General features: G+C 53.4%; 1 protein-coding gene across 1 annotated transcript; it reads right to left on the bottom strand.

Annotated features, from left to right (window-relative positions):
• Positions 1–3,185: 3,185 nt before the first annotated feature.
• RALY (RALY heterogeneous nuclear ribonucleoprotein) lies at positions 3,186–17,600 on the bottom strand. The gene is made up of 6 exons (XM_075571911.1): positions 17,532–17,600; positions 12,279–12,326; positions 8,460–8,620; positions 7,682–7,795; positions 6,434–6,579; positions 3,186–3,680 (listed from the first exon to the last, which is right to left on the bottom strand). Exons 1-6 carry the CDS (start codon positions 17,594–17,596, stop codon positions 3,639–3,641), a joined length of 576 nt encoding a protein of 191 aa, XP_075428026.1. The 5' UTR covers positions 17,597–17,600; the 3' UTR covers positions 3,186–3,638.
• Between the last annotated feature and the right edge of the window lie 4,575 nt (positions 17,601–22,175).

Raw genomic sequence — 22,175 nt, 5'->3', positions numbered from 1 at the left:
AATAGATTTGTTAAAAAAAAAAAGTTGGACATCTTTTAGAAAGGAAAGGTATACAGGGATATACCAAATAAGTAAACATGGGAAGGATGTTGATCCAGGGAGAAATCCGATTGCTAATATTTGGAGTCGGGAAGGAACTTATTTTCCCCTTATGAGATATCATTAGATAATGTGTCACTGGGGTTTTTTGTTTGCCTTCCCCTGTATCAATATACTGTAAGTACGGATATAGGATAAAGTATCTGTCGTCTAAATTTAGCACAGGTTGAACTTGATGGGCACATGTCTTCAACCTCATCTGGGGGGTCCCGGTATTGTGGACTGGGGTACATTTTATTGGCGCTACTGTAAACGTACGTATAGCTATATAAAGACCACACGTTGCATGTAACCTAACGACAGATTTAATGTGGGGGTACTTTAAAAGCAGTTTCACCTTTCCACCCCCTCCATTTTTTTCCTTTTATATTGGGTGGAAGCGGGAGGGGAGGGGTCTCCAGCTGCTGGATCTTGTGTTTATTTCTGCATCTGGGGGGTCCCCCTACAGACCCATATGGTGGTGCTGGTTACGTCCTGAATGTTTAACACCTTGAGTGCCCCGTTGGTGAACATGTACATCATAAAGTGCCCACTATGGGCAGGGGTCCTCAAGGGCCACCAACAGGCCAGGTTTGCCCTAGAGGCCCTTGTAACATACGCTACATGTCGTGGCCTCTCCCTCGTTGCGCTGATTGGTGACCCTTCACCTCCGGGCGAGCCGCTGGAACTCGGAGCAGTGTTACCAGTGGGCACAAGGGTGGCAGGACCGTCTGGCACCGCAGGGGTTAAATACCCATGGATAGTTAGTGTTTAAATCTCCCTCCAGGAGGGGGGGAAGTGGCGGCCTGGTCCCTGGCCAATAGGAAGCTGCAGCATCGGGTGTGGCTTCCTATTGGACGGCGATTTAAATGCCCCTTTAAACTCCTGGGAGTAATGCAGCTAACTTCACCAGTATGTATCTCGGGGGGGGTGGTTCCCCGGGGCTGGAAATAGAGCAGATCATCGCGGCAAGACAACTTGGTTCCTATAGCCCACTTGGCAGCTGCAGCTGTCATCGCTTCAGCGCCAGAAGTGCTGTGCAGTCACCTGAAGGCGGTCATTTCACCGCACTTTATGATCCCAAGCGACCTGCCCGATGTCTTCACCCAAACCCACCCAAAACAATGGCTTGTAGGTTGGAGACCCCCCCCCCCCCTCCTCGCTGGTTTCAATCTCGCCCATCCCACCTTTTAAATGGCGGGTTTTGTTACACACCTGTGACTGACCTGTCTATTAAGCCCGTTCTCCCTGCATTAGAGAGGTCAGGAGAGCTTTTTGCGGGCGCAGTCGGGACTTGGCGAGGTTTGCCGGCTTGAAATGCGTCGGCTAAAGAATTGAACTAAATGACCCCGGCGTACGCAAAGAAAAAATGCGTTTAACTGTATGATTTGGATGTAGCAGTGAGGCGGTTTGTCTTTTTATGTTACATTTCTCCACCTCCCACACAAATATCAAAACATACAGCAAATGTACGTTCCAGGCATTTATTTTACATACTTCTTTTATTTACAGGACCAAATCGCACACAGTGTTACCTTTCCAGGGGGGTAGACACAATATATATTTATTTACACGCACACACGCGTATATGTAAAAGGTCAGTGTGATCGGGACTTTCTCCTCTCTGCTCGAGCCTGGTTAAAGGCAAAGACCCCCGAACGGAAAGGGAAAGCGTCACTGTAGAAAGCTTTAGAACAAGAAAATAGCCACATCCACCAATCTCACGCGCCAGGGAGGGCTCTGATTTATTCACATAAATTAGCGTCGTGTTATCTCATCGGGGCAGATGAGGGCGCCCGGCTGTAAACACGGGAGAGCTCATTAAGGGCGAAGAAAGCGGCTTTTAAAAAAAAAATAGAAATAAGGGTGGTTTTTATTTATACCTGGTTATAAGTGTTATAATGCGGCTAGTACAATATAGAATTTCTGACAGATCAGAGGCGGTTTTAGCCAGGGGGGGGCTCATCCTTCAACAGGTCAGGTTTTCAGGAGACCCCCTGCTTCAAACCTGCAATAATTTATTTTTATAATAATGTAAAACGCAATGCAGCTTGTTCTAAAGAAGCAGAACGTGTAGGATTTTGACTGTAAGTTTAATACATTAACTGGGGTTCTCAACTCCAGTCCTCAAGACCCTCCCAACAGGTCAGGTTTCCAGGGTATCCCAGCTTCAGCACAGGTGGCTCAATTAGTCCCTGCTTCAGCACAGGTGGCTCAATCAGAGGCCCAGTCTTCGACTGAGCCTCTGATTGAGCCAGCTGGGATATCTTGAAAACCTGACCTGTTTGGGGGGAGGGGTGCTGGAGAATGAGCCCCCCCTGGCTAAAACCGCCTCTGATCTGTCAGAAATTCTATATTGTACTCCCCGCATTATAATACTTATAACCAGGTATAAATAAAAACCACCCTTATTTCTATTTTTTTTAAAAGCCGCTTTCTTCGCTCTTAATGAGCTGTCCCGTGTTTACAGCCGGGCACCCGCGCCTGCCCCGATGAGATAACACGACGCTAATTTATGTGAATAAATCTGAGCGCTCCCTGGCGCGTGCGATAGCCGCGTTCCTACAGGTCTCCATTTCATATTTTATTTATTTTTAAGATGCTATTTGTGGATGTGGCTATTTTCTTGTTCTAAAGCTTTCTACAGTGATGCTTGCCTATCCGTTTTGGTGTGTGTGTGGGGGGGAGGGGGATAAGTAACCCCTTAGCTGCCATAGGTGTGAGAAATGCATCTGCTGTGTGTGTGCGCGCGCGTGTGCGTGTCAGAATGTGTGTGTGTGTGTGTGTATCAGTATTTCTATGTGTATGTATATATATGTATGTGTCACGCACACACAATAAACATTGAGGGATTTCTCCTTTACTGGTGTGGGAGGCAGCCATCTTAAAAGCTCCCGGTCACCAAACCCCTTGTTACACGCCCACTATTTGCAGTCTCACGTGTCGATCTGTTCCACAGTGTTCTCTGGCCGCAGGTGAGTTATCGAAGCGTTATCTCCCGACCCTCCTCCTCTCCCCCCCCCCCCCCCCCCCCAAAGTCCTCAGCAGGGCCTGCCGGTCCCCTCTTGGCAGCTAAGGGGTTAAGCAGCGGGAACCGTAGCCCTCGTCAGTTGGAAAGTTGCCCTTCTTCATCCCCCCCCCAACCCCCCAAAGGCGTCGACGTCGCCGCTCCCACGTTTCCAAGCGCCGCCGGTTTCCGGATCAGTAGAGGCGTCGTGGTTCACATCGCACAGGTAACCGGGTCTCTGGTTTTGGCAAGCGATGGATTCATTAAAAGGTGTTGGAAAGATGGGATTCCTGTGTCTTCATGGCAGGGGACGGACGGACGGACGGACGGACGGACCCTCGCCCCTCTCCTCAGGCTGCTTTGTGTAATTAAATCTCCCCCCCCCCATCACCAAATAAATAAAGGGTGTGTACATTGTTTTGCGTGATGTCAGACTGTTCTTTAGCAACTTCCTGGGTGCAGAGGTCGAGGGGACATTTTCTGGGGTTGTTAGAAGCAGTCACATGATCTTCTCGGGTGTCATTTACAGAAAGAAAGTCTTGGACGTACCACGTTAGTGCAGCGAAGAGTCCAGATCTGTGTAGAGGCTGGTCTCCTGCGGGACAGAGTCAGGGCGACATGTTAAAGTCGGGCAGGCTTATCTACGCTCTGATCTCTCTGTGCCCCTGCTCGTCTCCTGCGCTCTGCCCATAACTGTCTCCTCTCCAGCCCTTTCACCTCTACAGCTCTCTCACCTTAAACCTTTTCCCTCACTGCCCCTTACCTGTGGGACTCCCTCACACTCAGTATACACCAAGCAGCTTCTCTCCCCACCTTTAATACAAACCTTAAACCTCACCTCTTACATGAAGCGTTTACACAGCCTGGACCCGTGGCGACTGTCCCACACCCAGTCACTCCTACCAACCATCGTGGACAAGCACTGCCATCTACTGCACCTACCCACATTCAAGGCCAGGCACTCCCATCTACCCACCATCAAGGCCAGGCACTGCCATCTACTGCACTCACCCACCATCAAGGCCAGGCACTGCCATCTACTGCACTCACCCACCATCAAGACCAGACAGTGCCATCTACCCACCATCAAGGCCAGGCACAGCCATCTACTGCACTTATCCACCATCAAGGCCAGACACTGCCATCTGCTGCACTTGCCCACCATCGTGGCCAAGCACTGCCATCTACTGCACTCACCCACCATCGTGGCCAGGCACTCCCATCTACCCACCATCAAGGCCAGGCACTCCCATCTACTGCACTCACCCACCATCAAGGCCAGGCACTGCCATCTACAGCACTCACCCACCATCAAGACCAGACACTGCCATCTACCCACCATCAAGGCCAGGCACAGCCATCTACTGCACTTATCCACCATCAAGGCCAGACACTGCCATCTACTGCACTCACCCACCATCGTGGCCAAGCACTGCCATCTACTGCACTCACCCACCATCAAGGCCGGGCACTCCCATCAACCCACCATCAAGGCCAGACACTCCCATCTACTGCACCTACCCACCATCAATGCCAGGCACTCCCATCTACCCACCATCAAGGCCAGGCACTGCATGTACTCACCGTCAAGGCCAGACACAGCCATCTGCTGCACTTGCCCACCATCAAGGCCAGTCACTACCATCTACTGCACTTACCCACCATCAAGGCCAGTCACTGCCATCTGCTGCACTTACCCACCATCAAGGCCTGGCACTGCCATCTACTGCACCTACCCACCATCAAGGATAGCCACTGCCATCTGCTGCACTTACCCACCATCAAGGCCAGTCACTGCCATCTGCTGCACTTACCCACCATCAAGGCCTGGCACTGCCATCTACTGCACCTACCCACCATCAAGGATAGCCACTGCCATCTGCTGCACTTACCCACCATCAAGGCCAGTCACTGCCATCTGCTGCACTTACCCACCATCAAGGCCAGGCACAGCCATCTGCTGCACTTGCCCACCATCAAGGCCAGGCACTGCGCTTATTCCCTCACCTGCTGTCTGTAAGTCTGCGTCTATACTCACACAGACGGAGCCGAGCGGAGGGGAGGTGCACCCACGCTGCGATACTCTTGCTAAAGCCTGAGCTTTTTCGTGGCTTTGCAGGGTATGCAGCGGGCGCGATTTGGGGGCGTGGCAATAAAATTTCGGCGCGGACGTCCCTTTCCTACTTCACATCCCGATCCACGGGCATTTTTTCAGATTCAGCATCTGAAGCACTGTGCAGACAAGTTCACTTTCCCCCCGGTATGGAAATGAACTTTAATTTTGTGTGTGTTGTTTGTGTTGTGTGAGTTTACCGGCATACAAAAAAAAAAAAATGGCGTCACTTTGAAAATGTAATTTCACTTTGATTGGAGGAGACAGGTCACGTGATCATGCCATCGCGCAAAAAATCGCTTGGCCCTGTCTCCTTCAATTTCGCGCCTTTGCCAGCTGTCTGCCGTGCGCGCTGGCGCCATCTATAGGCATCCTCAAAGAGGACCATAGATGTGAACGCACAGCGTGTGCGCGCCTCCCCTCCGTCCCGCTCCGTCTGCTATAGTATAGACGCAGCCTAAGTCTCCCATCATACCACGTGGATTGTAAACTCTCCGGGGCAGGGATCTCCTCTATTCTCATGTGTTGCACTTATTCTAGTATAATTCCCTGTACTGTATTGTCTCTCTTGTAAAGTGCCGAGTACACTGTGAGGTGGTTCAGGGCAAGTACAGTCCGGTCTTGTACAAAAGCAGTAACCTACACAGGCTTTTTTTGGGGGGGGAGAGCTCTTGACCTCTGGGGACCCCTAGGTTTCAGAATCTCTCTCCTTTATTCCAAATATGAAATAACGACATTCTCATCTTTCGTGGTCGTTACTGCTTTTATATTGGGACTTTCAAATGGGGGTTTGTAGGGCAACATTTGGGGCAATTCTGGTGCCAAAAAAAAAAAGGCCCCAGATTTATCAAAGAGGAACAAATCCCAAAGCTTTCAATGGGATTTGCAAGCTACTGGATATATGGGAGGGTTTAATGCAGGGCTGCCCAACCCGTCCTCAAGGGCCAACAACAGGCTAGATATTAGGGATATCCCTGCTTCAGCACAGATGGCGCAACCAGCGGCTCAGTCGTTGGCCAACCCCAGTCCTCAATGGCCATCAGGTTTTCAGGATATCCGTGCTTCAGCACAGGTGGCTCAGTCTTTGACTGCACCACCTGTGCTGAAGCAGGGATATCCCTAATACCTGACCTGCTGGCGGCCCTTCAGGACTGGAGTTGGCCACCTCCCGGTGTAATGCCGGTTGAACCATCTCTCGCCTCGCTCTGTCCCCGCGGCGCAGCTCATGTTCGTACCAGGTCTGTGCAGTCGTCCCGCGTCAGGTCGTCCCCGTCGTCCCCGTTAAGCGGCTCGTCTGTGTTCGTGTCCCCGGCCTCCGACGCGCTGTCGTCCTGGGAAAACTCGCTCCTGGTGTAGTCTGGTTTCTTCCGGATTGCTATGGCTGGGAGACGGCAAAGACCCAAAGGTCAAACCATACTGGGGTTATAACCAACAAACCGACGTTACCGCGACTGCTCCCCCTGCTCCTGCTCTGTGTCGTCATTGTCATCATCTTTCACAATGCTTGTAAGTAAGGTTGCCATGTAACATACACAGCTATCTGTCCCGGCTCGGGACCTGCCTGTGGTGCCCGGGCTCAGGACCTTCTTGTGGCGCCCGGGCTCGGGACCTGCTTGCGGTAACGGTCTTGGGACCTGCTTGTGGCACCTAGCTCGGGACATGCTCGGGGCCGGCTGTAGCGCCCAGTACGGGACATGGATGTGGCGTCCGGCTCGGGAACTGCTTGTGGCGTTCGGCTTGGGACCTGCTTGTGGCGCCTGGCTTGGGACCTGCTTGTGGCACCTAACTCGGGACCTGCTCGGGGCCGGCTGTGGCGCCCAGTACGGGACATGGATGTGGCGTCCGGCTCGGGACCTGCTTGTGGCGCCCGGCTTGGGACCTGCTTGTGGCACCTAACTCGGGACCTGCTCGGGGCCGGCTGTAGCGCCCAGTACGGGACATGGATGTGGCGCCCGGCTCGGGACCTGCTTGTGGCGTTCGGCTCGGGACCTACTTGTGGCGCCCGGGCTCTGGACCTGCTTGTGGCGCCCGGGCTCTGGACCTGCTTGTGGCGCCCGGGCTCTGGACCTTGAGTCTTTGGACTCTCTCCTCCTGCTAATTTCATACTAGTTTCTTAGGCAGCTACGTGCAGTTTCCCCGTGCTGAAATGTGTAATTTAAAGCAGCAGCACAGGAAGCAGACGGTCTCCGTGTCTGGGGACCCCCTGCTACCTGATATTCCTCCTGGGGAAGGTGCCCCCAGGTATTTCATAGAAGTTTAAAACCTCTGCAGGTGGGTCCCTGAGATGAAATTAACATGGTTCAGGCCCGGGTACCCCACATGCTTTCTATACATATAAGAGGGGGGCTGCTCCTTTAAGGTCATGTAAATACTTATGGTACACGTGTTATAAATACTTCCTACACGCTTCCTGATCTGGCGCCTAGTAGAAGACACTCTCCCTATGACCCGGACAGGTAAATCCCTGCCCCTTCCGCACCCACCTGCACATGGCTTGTGTTCCCCGGTGATCTGCTCCAGCCGCCCCAGCAGGGCGTCGATGTTCGACTTGATCTGCGTCAGCTCCGTTTTAATGGTCTGGATCTCGTTGCTCCTCACTGGGAAGAGAAGAACAGAGGAGGTCCTGCTGTGAGGATGGTCATCTCCTCGGGGCAGGGCCCGCCTTCCTATTGTCCTCCCTCCCACCTTGTACAGCGCTGCGGCATATGCTGGCGCCATGCAAGTAAAAGCTAACAATACGAAGCGGTGCCAATGCACAAGACACCTTCCAGCCAATTGAAAGTGAATGGGCCAAGGTGTCTTCTGGAATAACACAGCTTTGCCAATGTTGCCCCAAAGTGAAACAGGAAGTCCCCGTGTTGTCACTTTGATTGTTTTATACGGTGCAGGAAGTTCCCGGTGACATCAGAGTGATGTCACAAAATGTTCAGCTCCCCCCCCCCAGGGGGGTACAATGACACCAAATGACCCAGTAGCAGAGATACTTCTAACACTGGGGACACACATCGCTGCTAAAGAAACTCCCTCTGACATGAGACCTCCATTTTAAAATCCCGCTCTGCAAACAGACCCCTCCTGCTGTCTCCAAACGGTCCATGTCACCGGCAGAGCCAGGAGTGACCTCACCGGACGGCAGAGTGACACAGGACGCTGAACATATACTTACAATGCTGTCTACGCCGTTGAACCCCCCACCCCCCTCCGAACCTCAGGTGTGTCTGTGTTTACCTGTGGATGAGTTGGGCTCACGGTAACACTTACGTTTGAGTCTGGCCGAGTTGCCCGCGAGCGCCGCCGATCTGGCGAGCAGCTTGACCGGCAGCGCCGATTTCACCCGTCGCACCAACGGCATGGACACGCGCTGGCGTTTCACAGGGACCGTCCGGGGGGCTGGGGACACCCTCCCCCGATACTCGAAGAGCCTGAGAGACAGAGTGTGGTTATCTGCGGCGGTGCAGGCAGTAGCCATGTTTTACTTATTTGACCATTACGCTCCAGGCTTCTACTGAGCTGGAGGAAGTGGTTTTGTTTCCCGTGTAGCGCTGACAGTGTACGTAGCGCTGTACATAGAATTTTGGGAACCACAAGTCCCTGCCCCGCAGAGCTTACAATCTATTTGTTGGGTGCCTGACGCACAGGGAGATAAAGTGACTTGCCCAAGGTCACAAGGAGCCGACACTGGGAATTGGACCAGGCTCCCCTGCCTTTTTTTTTGTAATCCTACCCGAAACGGCAGGTCGCGCCAAATTCATCGGTAGTCCCCAGAAGTCCGGGAGCTAACTGTCCTGGCAGCAATATTAATAACCCAAAATTGCCGGGTCGACGCCCCCACCCCAGTGTGACAGTGTGAACAGGCTTTCAAGAACATGAGTGTGAGATCCTATGCGTGCCATAGTTCCCAATATGGGATCCTGGGGACAGTTCCAATGGTTATTGTTCTGAGGCGAAGCTCCCTGCGCAGGCGCCGTAGAGAAGCTGGTTACAGAGCGGGGAGTCTGCAGCATACTGTACGTCATGGTAGCTAGGGGGCTTCTAATTCTAACATGTACCTCCGAGCTACTTCTTATACCCCCTTTCTGGCTGCCAGACACATGTCCTTAGTCATTAATGTTAGAACAATGTTTCTTTGCATTGTTATCTTGTTATTAATCTTTGCTCTGATTTACCAAAACTCCCCTTGTTCTATTACTGATTAACTGCCTTCTAATCCAGGGGCGGCCAGCTCCAGGCCTCAATGGCCACCAACAGGTCAGGCTTTAAAGATACCCCTGCTTCAGCACAGGTGGCTCAATCGAAGACTGAGCCACCTGTGCTGAAGAAGGGATATCTGCAATACAGGGGGCGGCCAACTCCAGTCTTCAAGGGCCACAAACAGTTCAGAGTTTCAGGATATCCCTGCTTCAGCACAGGCGGCTCAATGATAACCTGACCCGTTGGTGGCCCATAAGGACTGGAGTGGCCACCCATGTTGTAATCTATAGCATCCGTAATCTCCAAACCCGATCTTTAATATACTGCGCCACGTTCCATGATTTTATACAATTAAACTCAGCAAATCTGAGAAATACCAGTTTTATAATAAAAAAATAAAAATAATGGAAGTTAACAGGATAACATGGAGTCCGGCGCCCGTGTAATAATGTTACCCCCCGTTAATCTCTGCGGACCCCCGTTAATCTCTGCGGGACCCCCCGTTAATCTCTGCGGGACCCCCCGTTAATCTCTGCGGCACCCCCCGTTAATCTCTGCGGCACCCCCGTTAATCTCTGCGGCACCCCCCGTTAATCTCTGCGGGACCCCCCGTTAATCTCTGCGGGACCCCCGTTAATCTCTGCGGGACCCCCGTTAATCTCTGCGGGACCCCCTTTGCTTCCGGAGAAGCAGATCCAAAACGCAGCAGCAGGGGGAGCTGTGCTGCCGCGCAAGTCCACATTCTGCTGCCGTAACGCGTGGCGGGGTGACGTAACGCGTGGCGGGGTGACGCTGTGCAGCCTGCCTGGGCTGGGAAGGGGTTACGGACGTAATCCTAAAGCAGAGACCCCCCCCCCTCCTCCTCCCCCCTCCTCCTCCTCCCCCCTCTCTCCAAATGAGATATAGAGCTACATTCACGCCTTAGTTACCCCGTTTAATTATCCCCCGAAGCACGCAGGTGCCCTTCCCCAGCAGTGCCCCGACCTCTGCTCGGTGACCCCTGCAGGGGGTGTAGGTTACTTGGACCCCTCGGTGGGCTTTGCAGTGCGGGAGACTCTGCCCACCGAGGGGTTACAATGCCAGCACTCCCGCCCAGAGATATAAAACCCTCGGTGCAGGCACACGCGCGGTTACCGGGGGGGGGGGGGGAGGGGGGGATTCTGGGTCCCCGGGTCCCCGGGTCCCCGAGCGTTATTTCCCCGGGTAAATTTATTTTGGAAATAGATATCGTTTTTTGGGGGGGTGGGGGCTCGGTCTGACTCCCCAGCTCTCTCCCCCAATGTGTCTCTTTCTCTCTCCCTCCCATCCTGTATCCCCACCCCTCTCTCTCCTCTTGTATCTCTACCCCTCTCTCCTCTTGTATCTCTCTCTCCCCTCCTGTATGCATCTCTCTCTCCCTCCCCTCCTGTATGCATCTCTCTCTCCTCCCCTCCTGTATCCCCACCCCTCTCTCTTCCTGTATCGCTCTCTCTCCCCTCATTTATCTGGCTCTCTCCCTCCTGTATCTGTCCTGTATGCATCTCTCTCCCTCCCTCCTGTATCCCCACCTCTCTCCCCTCCTGTATCCCACCTCTCTCCCCTCCTGTATCCCCACCTCTCTCCCCTCCTGTATCCCCACCTCTCTCCCCTCCTGTATCTGCCTCTCTCTCCCTTCATGCATAGCTCCTCCTGTATCTCTCCTATATCTCTTGCCACCTCCTGTGTGTCTCTCTCTAATCCTGTGTGTCTCTCTCTAGTCCTGTGTGTCTCTCTCTAGTCCTGTGTGTCTCTCTCTAGTCCTGTGTGTGTCTCTCTCTCCTGTGTCTCTCTCCTGTGTGTGTGTGTCTCTCTCTCTCTCGTGTGTCTCTCTCTCTGTGTCTCTCTCCTGTGTGTGTCTCTCTCTCTCCTGTGTGTGTCTCTCTCTCCTGTGTGTCTCTCTCTCCTGTGTGTCTATCTCTCTCTCCTGTGTGTGTCTCTCTCTCCTCCTGTGTGTGTCTCTCTCCTCCTGTGTGTGTCTCTCTCTCCTCCTGTGTGTGTCTCTCTCTCCTCCTGTGTGTGTCTCTCTCTCTCCTCCTGTGTGTGTCTCTCTCTCTCCTCCTGTGTGTGTCTCTCTCTCTCCTCCTGTGTGTGTCTCTCTCTCTCCTCCTGTGTGTGTGTCTCTCTCTCTCCTCCTGTGTGTGTCTCTCTCCTCCTGTGTGTCTCTCTCCTCCTGTGTGTGTGTCTCTCTCTCCTCCTGTGTGTCGCTCCCTCTCTCCCCCCCTTCCTCTCCCCCCCCTTCCTCTCCCCCCCCTTCCTCTCCCCCCCTTCCTCTCCCCCCCCCCTCCTCTCCCCCCCCCCTCCTCTCCCCCCCCCTCCTCTCCCCCCCCCCCCCTCCTCTCCCCCCCCCCTTCCTCTCCCCCCCCCTTCCTCTCCCCCCCCCTTCCTCTCCCCCCCCCTTCCTCTCCCCCCCCTTCCTCTCCCCCCCCCTTCCTCTCCCCCCCCCTTCCTCTCCCCCCTCCTTCCTCTCCCCCTCCTTCCTCTCCCCCCCCACCCCTCCCCCCCACCTCACCTCCACCCCTCCCCCCCACCTCACCTCACCCCTCCCCCCCACCTCACCTCTCCCCTCCACCTCACCTCTCCCCTCCACCCCTCCCCCCCACCTCACCTCTCCCCTCCACCCCTCCCCCCACCTCACCTCTCCCCTCCACCCCTCCCCCCCACCTCACCTCTCCCCTCCACCCCTCCCCCCCACCTCACCTCTCCCCTCCACCTCACCTCTCCCCTCTAATTCACAGGTCAGACCTCCCCCCGCAGAGCACTGTGACCACATGAAGATGCGTTCCCACGCCGCCGCTATCTCTCCCGCACACTGACACACATATAAAAGAATACAGGGGCCAGAGACCGCGCCCGCCGCGCCGTTTCATTTACCTCTCGTAGAAGTCATCTCTGTAGTAATCAAAGTCGACATCGTAACTGCTGCAAAAAGAATAAAGGGACAGATTGGATCGTTAGCTCTTGAGGTCAAATCTCCCCTCTCATGTTCTCCCCACCAATGGGAACACACCACAGCCTCCCCTAGGACCAAAATGTATCCCTGCACCTCCCCTCAGGCATTTAAGGGGGTTATAGATGGGGGAATTTTAGGGTTGCCAGGTGTCCAGTATAGAACCGGACTGTCCTGTATTAGGACGCTCTGACCAGTAAAAAATGAGGTAATACTGGACATGTATGTGTATACCGGTATTACCTCTCTGGGCGTGTGTGTGTATACCGGTATTACCTCTCTGGGCGTGTATGTGTATACCGGTATTACCTCTCTGGGCGTGTATGTGTATACCAGTATTACCTCTCTGGGCGTGTATGTGTATACCGGTATTACCTCTCTGGGCGTGTATGTGTATACCGGTATTACCTCTCTGGGCGTGTATGTGTATTACCTCTCTGGGCGTGTATGTGTATACCGGTATTACCTCTCTGGGCGTGTATGTATACCGGTATTACCTCTCTGGGCGTGTATGTGTATACCGGTATTACCTCTCTGGGCGTGTATGTGTATTACCTCTCTGGGCGTGTATGTGTATACCGGTATTACCTCTCTGGGCGTGTATGTGTATTATCTCTCTGGGCGTGTATGTGTATACCGGTATTACCTCTCTGGGCGTGTATGTGTATTACCTCTCTGGGCGTGTATGTGTATACCGGTATTACCTCTCTGGGCGTGTATGTGTATTACCTCTCTGGGCGTGTATGTGTATACCGGTATTACCTCTCTGGGCGTGTATGTGTATTACCTCTCTGGGCGTGTATGTGTATACGCGTATTACCTCTCTGGGCGTGTATGTGTATACTGGTATTACCTCTCTGGGCATGCGTATACTGGTATTACCTCTCTGGGGCGTGTATGTGTATACCGTATTACCTCTCTGGGCGTGTATGTGTATACCGGTATTACCTCTCTGGGCGTGTATGTGTATACCGGTATTACCTCTCTGGGCGTGTATGTGTATACCGGTATTACCTCTCTGGGCGTGTATGTGTATTATCTCTCTGGGCGTGTATGTGTATACCGGTATTACCTCTCTGGGCGTGTATGTGTATTACCTCTCTGGGCGTGTATGTGTATACCGGTATTACCTCTCTGGGCGTGTATGTGTATTACCTCTCTGGGCGTGTATGTGTATACCGGTATTACCTCTCTGGGCGTGTATGTGTATTACCTCTCTGGGCGTGTATGTGTATACCGGTATTACCTCTCTGGGCGTGTATGTGTATACTGGTATTACCTCTCTGGGCATGCGTATACAGGTATTACCTCTCTGGGCGTGTATGTGTATACCGGTATTACCTCTCTGGCGTGTATGTGTATACCGGTATTACCTCTCTGGGCGTGTATGTGTATACCGGTATTACCTCTCTGGGCGTGTATGTGTATACCGGTATTACCTCTCTGGGCGTGTATGTGCATACCGGTATTACCTCTCTGGGCGTGTATGTGCACACCGGTATTACCTCTCTGGGCGTGTATGTGTATACCGGTATTACCTCTCTGGGCGTAGTACGTGTATGTGTATACCGGTATTACCTCTCTGGGCGTGTATGTGTATACCGGTATTACCTCTCTGGGCGGGTATGTGTATACCGGTATTACCTCTCTGGGCGTGTATGTGTATACCGGTATTACCTCTCTGGGCGTGTATGTGTATACCGGTATTACCTCTCTGGGCGTGTATGTGTATACCGGTATTACCTCTCTGGGCGTGTATGTGTATACCGGTATTACCTCTCTGGGCGTGTATGTGTATACCGGTATCACCTCTCTGGGCGTGTGTGTGTGTATACCGGTATTACCTCTCTGGGCGTGTATGTGTATACCGGTATTACCTCTCTGGGGGTGTATGTGTATACCGGTATTACCTCTCTGGGCGTGTATGTGTATACCGGTATCACCTCTCTGGGCGTGTGTGTGTATACCGGTATTACCTCTCTGGGCGTGTGTGTGTGTATACCGGTATTACCTCTCTGGGCGTGTGTGTGTGTATACCGGTATTACCTCTCTGGGCGTGTGTGTGTGTATACCGGTATTACCTCTCTGGGCGTGTGTGTGTGTATACCGGTATTACCTCTCTGGGCGTGTGTGTGTGTATACCGGTATTACCTCTCTGGGCGTGTGTGTGTGTATACCGGTATTACCTCTCTGGGCGTGTGTGTGTATACCGGTATTACCTCTCTGGGCGTGTGTGTATACCGGTATTACCTCTCTGGACGTGTATGTGTATACCGGTATTACCTCTCTGGGCGTGTATGTGTATACCGGTATTACTTCTCTGGGCGTGTATGTGTATACCGGTATTACTTCTCTGGGCGTGTGTGTGTATACCGGTATTACCTCTCTGGGCGTGTGTGTGTATACCGGTATTACCTCTCTGGGCGTGTGTGTGTATACCGGTATTACCTCTTTGGGCGTGTGTGTGTATACCGGTATTACCTCTCTGGGCATGTATACCGGTATTACCTCTCTGAGCGTGTGTGTGTATACCGGTATTACCTCTCTGGGCGTGTATGTGTATACCGGTATTACCTCTTTGGGCGTGTATGTGTATACCGGTATTACCTCTCTGGACGTGTATGTATATACCGGTATTACCTCTCTGGGCGTGTATGTGTATGCCGGTATTACCTCTCTGGACATAGTGACCTGACCGGCTTGGGGGGGGCCGCAGGATTTCCCCGAGCAGGGAGAGAGCAGGGCTGCTGCTAGGGGGCTGGGCAGCTTCCTCCATCCTGATTGGCTGCTGCTGGGTAATGCAGCCAGTCAGGAGGAGGTGTAAGGAGCCTGGGGGTGGGGCCAAGGAGAGGAGGAAACAGCATGGAGCAGATAGGGTTGTGTGTGTGTCTCGAGCACATCACACCTTTCACCATTGTGTCCAGTATATTTGGAGAAGTCGCCTGGCAACCCTAGTGAATTTTCCCCAAAATACAAATTCAGACCCAAAAATTTTGTGTTTGTTTCTGATCGAATGTTCGAGAATTTGTTCGTTTGGGGGCAAAAAATGGCACCCATTTGTTTGTTTTAAAGGAGCAATCCACTGAATATCCTGCGTGTGTGTATTTGCAAATGCCATTTTTAATGAGTTTTAATATACTGAGCATCATTTGGTTTCTACAGCAGGATTTAGCCCACCTCTCCAGCAGTGCAAGATCTTTGCAACACTTTCCTTCTTTGGGATCATGTGTTACCAATGTTCTCAGCAGTTAGAGCTGCAAACTGTAACAATAGATAATGTTGCCTTAGTAATAGCAGGTTACATTGTAGCTGCTGAGTTACACTGCCTGAAGGATTGATAGCAATTGAAAGGCGGCCATTTAGTGAACCCCGGGAAGCAGGGTTTTGCTGATCGCTCCCGGGAGAACGAATCTAACAGCAGCTTCGGTAATTCGTTTTCAATAAACGGTAATCAACGGTATTAAAATGAAAAAGAAAAAAAAATGTATATATATATTTTTAACATTTTATATGTTTAAGCTCGGGCTGCCTCTTCAAACAAACGTGAATACTTGAAAACGAACATTTTGCACATTTTCGCCATTTCAAATAACCAAACACATTTGGCCCATTTTTAGAATGAAAAATCAAAACACCAATTTTCGACAACCGCGTCCAACGAGCGGCGGACGCGTTGTCCGTGGCGGGTAATCTTGCGAAGATATTGCCGAGCTGTTAAACCAAACGCCGTCTCCGCTCGGTAGTGATTAACACCCAACGCCGCGACGCTTTACGACTTAATGGGGGTTTTTTTTTTTTTTGAAGGGCGCCCGTGATAAATCCCTAATATGAAAAATCCAATAATTATTTTAATTGCTTCTGAAATTGCTGAACGCCGGTAACGATTTCTTTTATACCCTTTTTTATTTTTCTTTGGGGGGGGGGGGGGGGGCTGCTAATTGCTTTTAAAGCCAATTAAGGGATTTGTCTGCTTAATTCTTTGTGTTTTAGTGCAGGGGCGGCCAACTCCTGTCCTCAAGGGCCACCAACAGGTCAGGTTTTCAGGGTATCCCTGCTTCGGCACAGGCGGTGCAATCAGCTGAGCCGCTGATTGCGCCACCGGTGCTGAAGCAGGGATATCCTAAAACCCTGATCTGTTGGTGGCACTTGAGGACTGGAGTTGGTCAACGACTGAGCCACCTGTGCTGAAGCAGGGATATCCTGAAAACCTGACCTGTTGGTGGCCCCTGCGGACTGGAGGTGGCTACCCCTGTTTTAATGTCTTTACCCAGAAAAGGCTCCTGAAGTCATACTCGGTTCCGCTTTATAAAACGAGCTGAAAACAATGTTTTAAAGGTGAAATTCATACTCATCTTATTGACATTAGCAAATATATATAGATATATATTGGTTTTTTTTGTTACCTTATTTAAAACAAGGGGTCCCCTGAAATAGAACCCTAATACGGACCCCCCCCGTCTCTCTCCCCTCCTTTATCTGTCCTGTATGTATCTCTCTCCCTCCCGCTCTCCCCCCCCTCCCGCTCTCCCCCCCCTCCCCCACTCCCGCTCTCCCCCCCCCTCCCGCTCTCCCCCCCCCCCCCACTCCCGCTCTCCCCCCTCCCCCCCCACTCCCGCTCTCCCCCCTCCCCCCTTGCTTCCTGGGATATTTAATTTGGAAATTCCCTTTACAAGAATTCTTGTCTGGGAGGAACAAAAATGGCGACTGAGGTCAGCCTGAATCTGGTGGCCAATAGAAATCCGTGACATCATTGTGATTCTGATTGGGCGACCTAAATATCTTTTGGCTTGGCGTGCCAATGTTCACCTCCTGGCACGCTGTAACGGAAAATCATTTCTGCAGCAGCCTTTTAAAAATGGCCGAGTGTTCAAAGAAATGTCCGAATCGCTTCAGCTTGGGAATCGCTGGAGCGTCCAGCCCCTAATCAGCCTTCTTAGCCGTGGCGTTGGCGGATATCCCGTGGGTTTCTGGATTTATTTTTATTGGCGGGGATTTAAAATGGAATCCTGAATGATGAAGCAAACATTAACCCCTTCCGCGCTAGGTAGCCGAGTGCTCTCCCGGTATACGTTGATCAAGTGTCTCGGAGTTCATGCAACATGGTGGACGTGCGCCCACCGTCTCTACGCCGGTAATAGGGCGGTCCAGTCCCACGGTGTAGTGGTTTAAGTACCTACCTGTAGAGTGCAGCAGCCGCTCGTTTTAACCCCTTGGGCCGGTCGGGCTTGGGCTCTCCCGCCATGTTGATGTCTGCGGGGGGAGGGAGAAGAGACTATGATGTAAATAAACAAGTGAGGTGAGGGGGGGGGGGGTCAGCGTGATGGTGAGAGGGGGGTGGGTCATTGTGAGGGGGGTCATTGTGATGGTGAGGGGGGGTAGTGTTATGGTGAGAGGGGGGTCAGTGTGATGGTGAGGGGGGGGTCAGTGTGATGGTGAGAGGGGGGCCAGTGTGATGGTGAGGGGGGGTCAGTGTGATGGTGAGGGGGTCAGTGTGACGGTGAGAGGGGGGTCAGTGGGACGTGAGAGGGGGGGTCAGTGTGATGGTGAGGGGGGGTCAGTGTGATGGTGAGAGGGGGTCTGTGATGGTGAGAGGGGAGTCAGTGTGATGGTGAGAGGGGGGTCAGTGTGATGGTGAGAGGGGGGTCAGTGTGATGGTGAGAGGGGGGTCAGTGTGATGGTGAGAGGGGTCAGTGTGATGGTGAGAGAGTGGATCAGTGTGACGGTGAGAGGGGGGTCAGTGTGACGGTGAGAGGGGGGGGGGTCAGTGTGACAGTGAGAGGGGGTCAGTGTGATGGTGAGGGGGGGGGGTCAGTGTGATGGTGAGAGGGGTCAGTGTGATGGTGAGAGAGTGGGTCAGTGTGACGGTGAGAGGGGGGTCAGTGTGACGGTGAGAGGGGGGGTCAGTGTGACAGTGAGAGGGGGTCAGTGTGACGGTGAGAGGGGGTCAGTGTGATGGTGAGAGGGGGGTCAGTGTGATGGTGAGGGGGTCAGTGTGATGGTGAGAGGGGGGGGGTCAGTGTGATGGTGAGAGGGGGGGTTAGTGTGATGGTGAGAGGGGGGTCAGTGTGATGGTGAGAGGGGGGTCAGTGTGATGGTGAGAGGGGGGTCAGTGTGATGGTGAGAGGGGGGTCAGTGTGATGGTGAGAGGGGGTCAGTGTGATGGTGAGAGGGGGGTCAGTGTGACGGTGAGAGGGGGGGTCAGTGTGACAGTGAGAGGGGGGGTCAGTGTGATGGTGAGAGGGGGTCAGTGTGATGGTGAGAGGGGGTCAGTGTGATGGTGAGGGGGACAGTGTGATGGTGAGAGGGGGGTCAGTGTGATGGTGAGAGGGGGGTCAGTGTGATGGTGAGGGGGGGTCAGTGAGAGGGGGGGGGTCCGTGTGATGGTGAGAGGGGGGGGTCCGTGTGATGGTGAGAGGGGGGGTCAGTGTGATGGTGAGAGGGGGTCAGTGTGATGGTGATAGGGGGGGGGCAGTGTGATGGTGAGAGGGGGGGTCAGTGTGATGGTGAGAGGGGGGGTCAGTGTGATGGTGAGAGGGGGGGTCAGTGTGATGGTGAGAGGGGGGTCAGTGTGATGGTGAGAGGGGGGTCAGTGTGATGGTGAGAGGGGGGTCAGTGTGATGGTGAGAGGGGGGGTCAGTGTGATGGTGAGGGGGTGGTCAGTGTGACGGTGAGAGGGGGTCAGTGTGATGGTGAGAGGGGGGTCAGTGTGATGGTGAGGGGGTGGTCAGTGTGACGGTGAGAGGGGGGTCAGTGTGATGGTTAGAGGGGTTCAGTGTAATGGTGAGGGGGGGGTCAGTGTGACGGTGAGAGGGGGTCAGTGTGATGGTGAGAGTGGGGTCAGTGTGACGGTGAGAGGGGGGGTCAGTGTGACGGTGAGAGGGGTCAGTGTGATGGTGAGAGGGGGGTCAGTGTGATGGTGAGAGGGGGGGGTCAGTGTGACGGTGAGAGGGTGTCAGTGTGACGGTGAGAGGGGGGTCAATGTGACGGTAAGAGGGGGGGTCAATGTGACGGTGAGAGGGGGGGTCAGTGTGACGGTGAGAGGGGGGGTCAGTGTGACGGGGAGAGGGGGTCAATGGGACGGTGAGAGGGGGTCAGTGTGAAGGTGAGAGGAGGGGTCAGTGTGACGGTGAGAGGGGGGGTCAGTGTGATGGTTAGAGGGGGGTCAGTGTGATGGTGAGAGGGGGGTCAGTGTGATGGTGAGAGGGGGGTCAGTGTGATGGTGAGAGGGGGGGTCAGTGTGATGGTGAGAGGGGGGGTCAGTGTGATGGTGAGGGGGGGTCAGTGTGATGGTGAGGGGGGTCAGTGAGAGGGGGGGGTCCGTGTGATGGTGAGAGGGGGGTCAGTGTGATGGTGAGAGGGGGTCAGTGTGATGGTGAGAGGGGGGTCAGTGTGATGGTGAGAGGGGGGTCAGTGTGATGGTGAGAGGGGGGTCAGTGTGATGGTGAGAGGGGGGGTCAGTGTGATGGTGAGAGGGGGGGTCAGTGTGACGGTGAGAGGGGGTCAGTGTGACGGTGAGAGGGGGGTCAATGTGACGGTAAGAGGGGGGGTCAATGTGACGGTGAGAGGGGGGGTCAGTGTGACGGTGAGAGGGGGGTCAGTGTGACGGGGAGAGGGGGTCAATGGACGGTGAGAGGGGGTCAGTGTGAAGGTGAGAGGAGGGGTCAGTGTGACGGTGAGAGGGGGGTCAGTGTGATGGTTAGAGGGGGGTCAGTGTGATGGTGAGAGGGGGGTCAGTGTGATGGTGAGAGGGGGGTCAGTGTGATGGTGAGAGGGGTGGTCAGTGTGATGGTGAGAGGGGGGGTCAGTGTGATGGTGAGAGGGGATCAGTGTGATGGTGAGGAGGGGGTCAGTGTGATGGAGAGAGGGGGTCAATGTGACGGTGAGAGGGGGGTCAATGTGATGGTGAGAGGGGGGGTCAATGTGACGGTGAGAGGGGGTCAGTGTGACGGTGAGAGGGGGTCAGTGTGATGCTGAGAGGGTGGTCAGTGTGACGGTGAGAGGGGGGGTCAGTGTGATGGTGAGAGGGGGTCAGTGTGACGGTGAGAGGGGGGGTCAGTGTGACGGTGAGAGGGATCAGTGTAACGGTGAGAGGGGATCAGTGTAATGGTGAGAGGGGGGGTCAATGTGACGGTGAGAGGGGGTCAGTGTGATGGTGAGGGGGGGGTCAGTGTGATGGTGAGGGGGGGGTCAGTGTGATGGTGAGAGGGGGGGTCAGTGTGATGGTGAGAGGGGGGTCAGTGTGATGGTGAGAGGGGGGGTCAGTGTGATGGTGAGAGGGGGGGTCAGTGTGATGGTGAGAGGGGGGGTCAGTGTGATGGTGAGAGGGGATCAGTGTGATGGTGAGAGGGGGGGTCAGTGTGATGGTGAGAGGGGGGGTCAGTGTGATGGTGAGAGGGGATCAGTGTGATGGTGAGAGGGGGGTCAGTGTGATGGTGAGAGGGGGTCAGTGTGATGGTGAGAGGGGGGGTCAGTGTGATGGTGAGAGGGGGGGTCAGTGTGATGGTGAGGGGGGGGTCAGTGTGATGGTGAGAGGGGGGGGTCAGTGTGATGGTGAGAGGGGGGGTCAGTGTGATGGTGAGAGGGGATCAGTGTGATAGTGAGGGGGGGGGGGTCAGTGTGATGGTGAGAGAGGGGATCAGTGTGATGGTGAGGGGGGTGTCCGTGTGATGGTGAGGGGATCAGTGTGATGGTGAGGGGGGTGTCAGTGTGATGGTGAGGGGGGGGGGTCAGTGTGATGGTGAGAGAGGGGATCAGTGTGATGGTGAGGGGGGTGTCCGTGTGATGGTGAGAGGGGGGGGGCAGTATATGTATATATATGTATATATTAGTGTATATGTATCTGATTTAACCCATGAAGCATTTCCCTGACTGTAAGCGGCACTGCGTCTCTGGCCTGGAGTAACTCCCGGCAGATATAAATTGCTGCGGCCTCTGTTGGTTTTGAAGGCTTCTCTCTCACTGACCTTCACGCTGCCTCCCTGATATACAGCCAACAGCCCGACTAATCTAGTGACCACACAAATCATGGCTGGGAGCTGACAAGCGCCTGATCGCCACTAATCTCTGCACCGCGCTCCCTGCCAAGGCCCGGATAATACCGGCTGTATATTACACACGCTTCAAAGCCCTGTACATGTGAAGAAGAGACCTGTGAGGTTTGGGAAGCTGTGTACATGTGAAGAAGAGACCTGTGAGGTTTGGAATGTTCTGTACATGTGAAGAAAAGACCTGTGAGGTTTGGGAAAGCTCTGTACATGTGAAGAAGAGACCTGTGAGGTTTGTGAAGCTCTGTACATGTGAAGAAGAGACCTGTGAGGTTGGGAAAGCTCTGTACATGTGAAGAAGAGACCTGTGAGGTTTGGAATGTTCTGTACATGTGAAGAAGAGACCTGTGAGGTTTGTGAAGCTCTGTACATGTGAAGAAGAGACCTGTGAGGTTTGTGAAGCTCTGCACATATAAAGAAAAGACCTGTGAGGTTAGCAAAGCTCTGTACATGTGAAGAAGAGACCTGTGAGGGTTGGAAAGCACTGTACTTGTGAAGAAGAGACCTTTGAGGTTTGGAAAGCTCTGTACATGTGAAGGAGAGACCTGTGAGGTTTGGAAAGCTCTGTACATGTGAAGAAGAGACCTGTGAGGTTTGGGAAAGCTCTGTACATGTGAAGAAGAGACCTGTGAGGTTGCAAAGCTCTGTATATGTGAAGAAGAGACCTGTGAGGTTTGTCTGATTCATACAAGATTCAATCCTCTTTACAGTTAAAATGTTCACATATTTGCATACAAATGAATATGTTTCTAGTTCTTTCTCCTTATAATTATCTAT

The sequence above is a fragment of the Ascaphus truei genome, chromosome 15, assembly GCF_040206685.1.
Source record: "Ascaphus truei isolate aAscTru1 chromosome 15, aAscTru1.hap1, whole genome shotgun sequence".
NCBI classification, from domain to species: Eukaryota; Metazoa; Chordata; class Amphibia; order Anura; family Ascaphidae; genus Ascaphus; species Ascaphus truei.
Note: the sequence above shows the minus strand (reverse complement) of the source record. Positions and strands in the feature narration are given on the sequence as shown.

Coding starts and splice junctions, on each gene's coding strand:
- RALY (XM_075571911.1), bottom strand. CDS start 17,596: ATGGCGGGAGAGCCCAAGCCCGACCGGCCCAAGGGGTTAAAACGAGCG. Junction 12,327..17,531: donor GCGGCTGCTGCACTCTACAG/GTAGGTACTTAA, acceptor TTCTTTTTGCAG/CAGTTACGATGTCGACTTTG. Junction 3,681..6,433: donor GGGACGACTGCACAGACCTG/GTACGAACATGA, acceptor TCTGTCCCGCAG/GAGACCAGCCTCTACACAGA.